Genomic DNA, 10,913 nt, shown 5'->3' with positions numbered 1-10,913 from the left:
ACTTTTGGCACAACCTACATATATCTTATTTCTGATATGAAATCAGAATTTTTAATTTTCTTTTTGAATTGGTTTAGCCTGAATTTCCAGTTGGGAAGATAATCTCAGACACCATAAAGATTTGTTCTATCTTTAATTACGTCTTAAAATATCAGTGTGCTACTGAATCAAACTCTAAAATATACTGGAAATTATTTTCCCCAGTCAGTCGTCTATATTTTTATCTAGCCAATCAGCAACTCTACTTAGAAGTTCTTTCCTTTCCACGTTTTCAGTTTTTGCAGTCTCCAGTAGTAGAGTAGCAGTTTCTCTCTCATCCTCTTCTAGTGTATTATTATAGAAAACCTGCAACTGAATAAATAAATGCATGAGGTTAGTCAGTGCATTTTCACTTTGAGGAAACAGCTGTATATCTGACAGGTGTTTTACACAGAATTACATAAAAAGAGTGGATGGGAGCAAGCATATTGATTTATGCTGGACAGGAAAGATCCTTACACACCAGGAATGTGCCCTTTTGCCATCATCTCTGTAAAAATGCTTCAAATTGCAGCCAGCTTCATTAGTACTAGTGGTACCACACAGTGTCTAGGACTAGTTGGGTAGCAGAATCCTCTTGGGTGCTGCCTCCTCTACAGTTACAGAGCAAGAAGTTTTCTCCCATCAATCTAAAGAGCAGAAGACAAGAGAGGACTGAAGAACAGCAAAGAAGCATACGTAGATGGTATGGAGGAATGTACATGAGAAAAGAGACAGATGTCCAGCAACCTTTCATTAACTTTCCTGTGGGCATAATGAGGAAGGTCATCTCTACAGATGATAGATTTCAAAGAGGAAAATGAAACAGAAATGATAATATTGGGACTCTGTTACAATCTGAAAGCCAACTGGAAGGCTGACACTGGACTACTGCTTTTGCCATCACAGGAAGCAAAAATTTTTTCCTGAAGAATAAAAGATGAAAAGCTTCTACTTTCTAGCCAAGAGAGATTTATTTTATTTTAGGAGCTAGATTTCTGAATAGCTTTCTTCATTAACCATCCATTTTCTGTTATTTGCTGATGCATCTGTCAATGACTGAAAAAGGGGAACAATTTTTTTCTTACAATGACAGATATTGGGCAGATACTACTTAGAGATTTATGTGATATAGGAACAGCACAAAAGCAGAGCAGCAGCTCAGAGAGAAGATAAGGAATATTTTTTGAAATAATCTAGGGAGATTTGAACTGGAAGAAACAAGAAAACAGTGGAACAAGCAGTGATAGTTATGCATTTGTCACAGGCACTAACATTTGGAAGTCTTACTGTGATGAATAAACTAAAGAGAGGTTATAACCACCTGCCACAGACTTCCACCCTTCAGCAGGAATCCCCAGACCAATACGCTTGGTTTTTCCAGACGAGCAGGAGCCCACATAGAATCTATTGTCCATAGATTATCTGGGCTGCCATGAGGACAAAGAGAAAGGAGAGCAGCCCACATGTGCAGGCCTTCTGTTCAGCATGTAGGCAGGCAACCAACCTTCTATGCTGCAACCACACAGAGCAGGACAATATCCATCCTGCACAAAGCAGCACTTTAATGCCATGCTTAATAACTGCACCCACAGACTGCAGAGCTGTGGGTGCCCATTTGTACACTTATTTCTCAGATGAGGAGGTTTTTTTTTTTGGTTTTTTTTTTTTGAGTTTAATAATATTATGCAATACATTACCTGAATTTCTTTAAGGGGAAAAAAATAAATAAATAAATAAAAGATTTTAAAAGCTGTATTTAGAAACTGGTAGTAAAATTGAGACTAATCTCTTCTCTCATTTACCTCTTGGATCTGTATATCTGTACTGACAAATCTTCCCATGATTCTTAATACGGCATGTAATAATTCCTTTCCATACCTGTAAAATTGAGATAAGGGTCCTTCCATCAGCATGCTAGAAAAATACTAGATTCCATCTCATTTAATAATACTCCAGCTATTTATTAATCATGTATCACATTGGAGGTACCAATTAGGTGGAAGTTTTCAATTGTATACTCCCTGCCCCTTAAAAGTTCAGTTTAGACATTTGAGCAGAATTAAACAGACCAATTGCCCCTCATTTTCATTCCTGATATGATCTGCACTTTTTTCTCAGCTATAATGAACTGACTTAAAAAGATAACTTTTATGAAGTTAAAATCCATATAGAAATGGTAAGTACTATCAATTCTAAAATCTTGGCATTTCTGTTAGTGTCCTGAGGACAATGTATAAAGCTAACATCCGAACTGGATGGATTAGGACTTTAAATAGAGATGAATAGTATCAGTGGTCTTCAAAATCTGTATGTGTCAATCCACCATCTCTATGAAGAGAGTATGAGCTCTCTTTGGAAAAAAGGTTAGGACCTTATTTTGCATTTTACACCTGTGCTTATGAAACACTACAAGACTATATGGGTTTTCCATTTTCAGGGGGTTTCCAAGCCATGTGTTTTTCTCTTGTTTGTGGAACTGTCTGGCTGAACATCAAACAAGAACTAAAAAGATTCACCAGTTGCCCACAGGAAGCGTATACTACTTCACACTGTATTACAGGCAACCTGGATGAAAAACATGGAAGAAACTCAAGTCAGTGATGGCTTCATCTGTGAAGATCAATGATATGCTCACGGCATGGAGGTAATGGTTCTGTTCTAGCACTTTCTTTCAAGTCTGTTCACTTTTAAAACTCTTGGTTGCCCTTCTGACTTCCAGTTTTCCCACATCACTTTGCTGCTCTTACTATTCCTGAAAGTATTTGTCTACAGCGCCAGTGCAAAGGGCAAGATGCTGCTGACCACAGAACTGCAAGGGTCAATGGGAGCATAACGTGTTCACATGCCTATCTTATGCAAAGGAATATGTAAATGAATACACGATAGTCTAAACAATGTTCTCCTCAAGGACACTGAAAGGCTATAGTGATTACAGATCATCAGCTACTCCAACTACTCTACCTTTTTTCCTAGGCTCTCATGTTGAAGACTTATCTTCTATCATCCTTTTAATCACACAATTGGCATGGAGTCTCAATCCCATAAGCAGAATGCCCCAACACCATCTAGTGATAGTTGTCACTTGCTAGTCCTGACGCTCAGTGTTGAGACAAAGAAATTGTTGCTTATGTGCAGGTAAGAGTAATTGCTAATATTATTGTACTTTGCCTACACAGCAGGTGGCTTTTCCCTTTTCCTTTTGCTTATGCTTAGATTGCTCATGTTCTGCTCAAGCTTAATTACACTGATTGCAAGTGTATATAATTACACTAACATCTATTAAATGCAGTCTATGGACTGCTGCCATTCTATCATTCAATATCAAAAGAACACTTGTGCTGTGACAGCCAACCATCACAGCCACGCACTCTTCTCCTTTTCCAGATCAGTAAAAGGACAAGTTTATTTCTATTCTAAAGTTTGTTCTGATGTTTGTTTTGTCTGATGTGAAATGCTGCCTGGACAGCAGAAAGTGGGAAACTATATATTATATGGTAGTTGTCATAGAGGTACTTAAGTAATGCCTTCTCTTACATCATGATTAGTAGTCTCCCACACCACTTGTCACAAAGCACATCTTAAAGTGTACTCCAGGAGCCAGATTTTTATCTTTCATTATCTCACAACTGGGTTTTTTGGGAAAGCTCCCCATTTAAGTAGGTAAATAAGGGCCAGACTTTCCAGAAAGTTTAACACAGGAACAGTCATGAGCAGACTAATTTCAAAGCATTCTGTAATTGACATGAGCTCTTCTTTGACATTAGGATCTGATGATAACTGTGGTCTCTGTACTTAAGAAAACCGCATCAATCATGACAAACTATGTTGTGTCTGGAAGGAAAATTTGCAGTTGGAGCAAAAGAAACACAGAAGTAAAGAGAAATCATAACAGGTTGGTTACCATACCTTTCACTTAAAAGTGACCAATTTTCTGTAACAAATTCCCAGGCTATACGATGCCCATTGTCCTTAGACACTACATATTCAAGGATGTTGGCTGTACAGTTGGAAGAAAATTGTGTATCACTGAGCCAATACCGCAAGGATCTGTTGGAAAAAAAAGTTAATATTACTTTCTGTTCAAGAGTCATAATCTGGAATTACATATTAGTTCAGGAGGATTTCTGTCCACCCAAATTCTGGAATGTTGACAGTTACACCAAAGTTGGGGTCATTCAGAGTTGTATTCTGGTATTATGGTTGTATTCTGGTTGCATTTTGTTCTTATGTCGGTGAAATTCCCTGTTCTTGCCCACTTGCTTTCCACTTCTCAGTAAAATGAGTGTGTAGCACAACAGGAGATATTTGATTTTTTGTATATCTTACAGAAAGACTCAGAATAACCCCTCTAATCAGATAACCTCATGGTAAGGGAAACTGCTCCCAAGATTCTGGAGAAAACTCCAAACAGATCCTGGAGAATGAGCTAGAAGTAAGACACGCTGTTACACAGAGGGACTCTGTTTCAATAATAAGGTATCCAAGGTGCTCTCAAGTAGGCTAAGTCATGATTTGATAAACATTTAACTACCTAACACTAACATCAATGAGAGTGGGTGCCTGGATATCTTGAAAAAGTAAATAAATAATTCTCTTTTTGTTGTGTAACTTTACAGTCTCCTGCTTTCTACAGCACCGCTGAAAAAAATATTTGTCAGAGTATTACAAGCAGCCACTTTGTTGGTAGAGCAGATGAGCTGGGTTTCTCCCATTTGCATGCCACAAATATGCTTAACCAAATGGACAAACTATACTGAGGACAACACAGTTTAAGATTCCTCAGCCTAAAAGACTTTCAGGTTGAAGTTTAGGAAAAGAGATTGTTTTGTCAACAACTGCTGCATACAGAGGAAGGAGACTGTCACAACTTCCTGAGCTGCTGTCTTCTTCTGATATAACTTACAGCTTTACAAGGACCAGTTGTAGCCTGTGTCTATAACAAAATCACCAAAGGACCACAGGTTAGGTGGAAAATCAGCATAGCTCTGCTCAGACATGTCTTCTCAATCCAACTGGCTGTATTTTGAGCCACATCTGTTCTTCGTGCTCAACCTCACAAGGTGGCTGGCAGGAGAAAAAACTCAACTACTTTCAGAGCATTGGACTCATCTTATTTATGCCAGTGGTTGGATCATCATTCTTTAGAACTATCACTGGCAAACCTCTGTCCTCAGAGATACTCTTCAGGTAACGTGGGCATGACAAAATATAAAACTCATCTTCAATATCTTTCTGCTGATAAAGTGAAAAGATCTTGTGAAGATGTCAGTGAAGGATAATGAATATGATATTCCAAACTGGAAATTTAAATATGATTTCTCCTTGTCAGTCTATACTTCAGAATGAACAGTTTGCTAGTTAGTCTATTTTCATGTTTGTCCTTCACCTATGGGTGATCTGACTTCTACAGAGGGCTAAATAGGCTATGAGATTTTAGCCTAGGAAGGCAATCAGAGATATGGGAAGACAGTATAAAATCATAAGTGGTGGGGAAAACTATCAGGGAGAATTATGATAAGTACTGTTTCTTACAATGCAGAGCGTACGGGCAGCCAGTGGATTCAAAGTTGAAAAAAAAAACAGGAAACAAACCTAAAGGGAACGAGGTTCCATACAACATGCAGTTATGGGATTAGTTACCAGTCTGCTATAACACCTGAAGGTACACTTTCATTTCAGAAAGGGAATTATATTGACAGGTCCACTGGTGGTGTTAGACATGACATGCTAGTTACCAGCTCAAGAATTCCCTTCCTCAGTCAACAAGGGCATATAAGTTGTTATGTCAGCAAAAGGATTGCGTATGTTTGTACTGCTTATCATATTTTCCCCATAAGAAAATTCATAAGGTTCTACCACTGGAATATCAGATGTGTGGTTCTGTGGCAGACACACTTCTGACAGGTTTGTATGGTGCAGTACCCCCAGAGACATGCTTCAATCAAGGGCACCTGTGAAGTAACCACGATTCTTTGGCACAGCTCATGGCAAAGAGGAGGATGTCTTTATCTTCCGTTGTGGAGTCATTGTGTTTATACATTTTCCATGCAAAATCCCATTCTTTATCACTTCCCACTGCAACGCCATAGCAACAGACGGTTCTTCTAATTAAAAATGGAATTCTGTGAAGCAAAATAAAGTTAGAAGGTTCTGTATTGCTATAAAGTGATAACAAGAAAATTTTTATTTTCAGCTGAAGGATGCGTAGTAAGAAAAATACAAAATAGCAACCCAAATAAAACTGCTAATTTTGATTACAGTTTAAACTTTAACAAATCATGCAGCTTTCAGGCAAAAAACCCACTTTTTGTAAAAACAGTGAGGTCAAGCCAGTTTGCGTACAAGCAATCAATGCCACTCTTGCACATTGCAGCACAGTATAGCAATCACACCATTAAAGAGGGTGCAACTGCATATAGACATCATCCCAGACAAGATTTTCTTCAGTGAATACATCTAGTAAGAAAGACATGGGAAACAGAAACAAAAGCTGAAGTGACATTTTTCCATGCAACAAGCACCTTCTGTTACTTTCCCTAACACAGCAGTGCATTTCGTAACAGAAAATAAATGCAATCACTGTCCATGTAATACAACACTTCATGTGCAGAGGCTGAACAGAAAGCTTCTCCTGTGGCAATGACATGCCACTAACATTAAAACAGCTCAGCAATTTCTAGTATTAGCAATTTATCTACTACTCTGTACTGCAAGCTATCTGAAAATAGTTCAAATTAATGGTATGTTGGACAAATTCCCCCTGGCAGCAGGATGGATCTGAATGCAACAAAAAAAGCACTTTACTTCTCCACAGCATGCTGTTAATCTGCATAGAATTACTTAAGTAAGATTGAGATGGTAAGGGTGTAAAAGTTATCTCACACCAGAAGACAGAAAAGCAGTCAACTTTCTGGTCATAGAAATCTTTCTTCAAATTTAAAAATAATCTGAGAAAAATTCCTAGTTTCACTAGGCCATTCTAGAAAGAATGAGGTCAATACCTGCAGAAATGGGATCAATATCGAAGTAAATGTACTAGTCAGATGAAAGACTAGAGGACAGAAACATCTAAAGGGGAAGGGACTACAATAGTCTAGGAGGAATTTTGGATAACAGATGGAAAGGGAACTCTTATGTCACAGCTTGAACTGGTGAAGGTGTGGCTAGCAAAGGAAGCACAGGTGCAAGCAATTCACTGGGCCCACATCTCCATGGGCTCATTTAAGGGCAAGCCTCTGGTAGGAGGATGCTTCTTGGATGAGGGCTGCTTCCTGGTGATGACTGTTTTGTTGCTAAAGGCTCTATTGCCAATTGGGTGAGTTAATTTTTTCCTATCTATGATTACTGCTGTTCCCAATGATGCTTTGTCTGGTATTCAAAGAATTTATCAGAAGCAATTTCACTCCTTCTGAAGACTGATGCAGACATCGCATTTAAGAACTGTAAAAGTAAGCAGCAGGTGCTTTAGCTGTCCTGGGGGTGTTGAAGATTTCACAGACTCACAAGATGGCTTGGGTTGCAAGGGACCTCGGAGATCATGTAGTTCCAACCCCTGTGCTATGGGCAGGATTGCTCCCCCGTAAATCAGGCTGCCCAGAGGCTCATCCAACCTGGCCATGAACTCTTTCAGGGATGGGGCATTCACAATTTCTCCAGGCAGCGGTGCCGTGCCTCACCACCTCTCAGTGAACATTTCCCCAACATTTAATCTGAAATTCCTTTCTTCTTGGTCAAAACCATTCCCCCTTATCCTATTAATATCTACCCACGTAAAAAGTGGATTTCCGTCCTGATTTCACTGCCATAATAGAAAGCATTAGAATGCTTGGTATAGATATAGAATTTACAAATATCAAATTACAAAGAAATAATTTGGATTTATTTATTTGGGTATGTTCTGAAGTATAAGGAGTTTCCCACCAACAGTGATGTTGGCTGAAACTGAGTGTTTACATCGAGGTGAGAGATATTTCTGCAAGGAAATCTTCTAGGACAGATCTTATTTGAGTTACAGAGGCAAGCAATTTTATTTTTAAGAACTATTTCATAATCTTGAAAGAAGAAGCCTCAGTAGGCACATGTGTGATATGTAGGGTATGCAGTTAGTATAACTCATCCTTTCAAGATGCCTTATGAAAACAGCCTTGCCTAAAAATGTGGCTTTTTTATATAGTCTTAACAGTTTCAAGAAGACATTGGTTACTGAGTGTAGAAGTCTACATGTCTTTTGGCTGCAGCTCTGAAGTTGAGCAGTGAAGGCAGGCTGTACAGGCAGCATACTATGGGATACTGGTCTACTGGCTGGTGACAACTATGGTGGACCTGAAGTGGTCTGTGTTGTACTGTTCAGAGAGAAAGTCCATACAGAGCTTGGGGTTTTGTTAATTGAAATACTGAGCTTATTAATTTCATAGGGTTTTTTTTAACTTCGAAGTACTCATGTGGTTTGAGCATTCTACCAGGATTCTGTTATGTGAACCTTCAGGAACATGCAAAAAAAAAAAAAAAAAAAAATCCTCCTGAAAAGAATGGTGCATTAGCCTATACTATTTTCCTGGAGTCAGTGCAGATGTGTCATAATGATTTTGTAACCTTTGATGGCAACAGGATTTAGCTTTAGGATGTAACTGAAATGTACAGGAACACTATCCCTCCCTCCAGACTCATTTCTTTCTTTCAAAAGAGAAAGATGAGCCAGTAACCCCAAACCACTTAGACAGCTCCATTTCACTTCTGTGAGAAGAAGAAGAAGAAGGAAAGAGAGAGAGAGAGCTAAATTGAGAGACTGGGAGTCATGGCTCTTGAGACACAATTTTCACAAAAGTGAAAATAATGCAGCACAACCAACTCCAGTGAGTTCTGGGAAGTCAGAAACTGGCTGGAAACGCTCAGATGAAAGATGGTCACCTTATCTGAAAGGAAGAAGCACCACTGCCTTCTACATATGTGAGAGTCCTAGTGGGTATGGTAACACATTTGGTGCTCACCTGTGATGAAGCAACTATCATATGCTGTTAGGAGTTCTGATTTCAAAATGGAGAACACAAGACCAGCTAAAGCGATCTTTCTGCCTGTGTCCTTTTCCTGGCTGCTGTACGTAAAAACCTCCTCCTTAACTGAAAAGGAACTGTTTTTTTTTTTTTTATTTGAAACCTAATAAGTTGTCTACTTCATGTGTTTTTTTTCCATTAAAATGTGGTTTGTTTCTTTCACTTCATAAAACTACTGCAGTTTTTTTTTCCTCCATACTTACAAACATGTAGAGTTCAATACTGTGAAGCACCTTCAAATTTATCTCAGTGTCATGAGGGATAGCAAAATTAATCTTCTCCATTTAATTTAAAAGTAGATGAGCTAATATTTCACAGACTCTTCAGCTCCTGAACTCAGATAAGGTGCATAGAATTCCACAAGGAAAAAGTTTTTGAATACTCTTAATGAAGGAAGTATTTTGCATTGGTCTCAGATTTCCACATAGCATTGCTTCCTTTATTGTGGGATAGTAGGAAAATCCTCTCTGAAACACACCAGGATGTGTTTAGTCTAACTAGATTTTTTGCTTTATCACCAAAGTACAGCCCTTTAAATCTTCTTTAAAATGAGGTGATTACTAAATCACTACTACCAGAATACGAACACAAGCACTTAGGCAATCACATAGCAGCAAACATAGGAGTAAGACAAAATATTAGCCTCTTTGCAACTATAATAAAGAAAAATAATAAATAAACTTTAAATACTCACTCACCAGGGCCAATATTATATGACTATTGCACAGGGGGGAAAAAAGAAAAAGAACATCAGAAGAGAGAGGGAGGAAAGGAATAAGAATTTCAATACAGTGTAAGATTCCTTTAACAATGCAATACACTAACACAGAATATCTGATGCTAGTAAAGCTCAACTTCATTCTTACAGACCAGAAACCTAGCCACTGGGCTCCAGGATCAGCATGAGAACTGACAGCCCTTCCCAGCCCCTGTTCATGCAAATGCAGAACGTGGATGGCATTCACCATGGACAGATGTTCATGTTATTGCCATACTGGCATTGCTTCAATCTGTTCTCCTTAGGGAAGCCTAGAACTTGAGTCAGCATGTGTGATGCCCCCAAGGCTGAGGTATGGCAAAGGGATCAGACAACATGGTGTATCAGTCTTAACTTAGTTTCATCTGCTGTGTGGTTAAGCAGATCTTGGTCTTCGTGGAAAAATCTTTCAGCAGTAATTATGAAATCAACACAAAGCTGAAATTTGCAGAGGATGTGGAACTTTGCATTTATTATTTTCCTTCTGAGATTTTGTTTTTGCTTTGCTTAAATTCTGTAGATCTGGGGAGAATGAGCAGTGTGTAGAGCCCTTTCTTATCCTGCCTGCCCCTGTAAAAGCCCCTCAACCACCCACATCCCCTGCACATGCACATCTCTCAGAGCACATTATGGTTCTTACTTGTACTCAGGGTTGTCCATCCACTTAGTATACAGTTCAGATGACAGATCCAAACAGTCTTGGAGACCCAGCCAGCATGCTGTTGCAAAAATTTTTTCCAAATACACTCTTGAAGAAAAGCCAAAATAGCAAGTGTAAAAGATGTGTATTCCACATTTGAAGTGCTCAAACTGTGCTTGACCCCAGTTTCTGCACATCATGCTGTTAACTGGGGAGAACCTTTACCAGAAGCACTTGAGTTTTAATAAAAGTTAAAAAATTAAGTTGCCAAAAAATGAGCTCCTGACATCAATATTCCTGGATGTCAGCGAGGCTACCTACACACCTTAATTTTTATTAGGTTTCTGCATTTTTTATAGTGCTGTTGCTTTGGATGCACCTAGTATCAGTCATTGTAACAGGCTGTGGTTTTACAAAATGAATCATTTTAAAGCTCTAGTGATTG

At 38.7% G+C, this 10,913-nt stretch overlaps 1 protein-coding gene across 1 annotated transcript in view; it reads right to left on the bottom strand.

Annotated features, from left to right (window-relative positions):
• Positions 1-323: 323 nt before the first annotated feature.
• The window catches only part of LVRN (laeverin), a gene marked incomplete at both ends in the record, with an annotated part of 34,116 nt that continues 23,526 nt past the window's right edge, over positions 324-10,913 (bottom strand). Inside the window, 9 exon segments of the mRNA XM_079548033.1 lie at positions 324-351; positions 503-582; positions 585-617; positions 620-655; positions 657-668; positions 1,824-1,899; positions 3,928-4,068; positions 5,973-6,143; positions 10,469-10,576. Coding sequence (XP_079404159.1) covers positions 324-351; positions 503-582; positions 585-617; positions 620-655; positions 657-668; positions 1,824-1,899; positions 3,928-4,068; positions 5,973-6,143; positions 10,469-10,576 — 685 coding nt within the window.

The sequence above is a fragment of the Tetrao urogallus genome (genome assembly GCF_951394365.1).
Source record: "Tetrao urogallus genome assembly, chromosome: Z".
NCBI lineage: Eukaryota > Metazoa > Chordata > Aves > Galliformes > Phasianidae > Tetrao > Tetrao urogallus.
The sequence above is the reverse complement of the archived record's forward strand: the minus strand, read 5'-3'. Positions and strand labels throughout refer to the sequence as shown.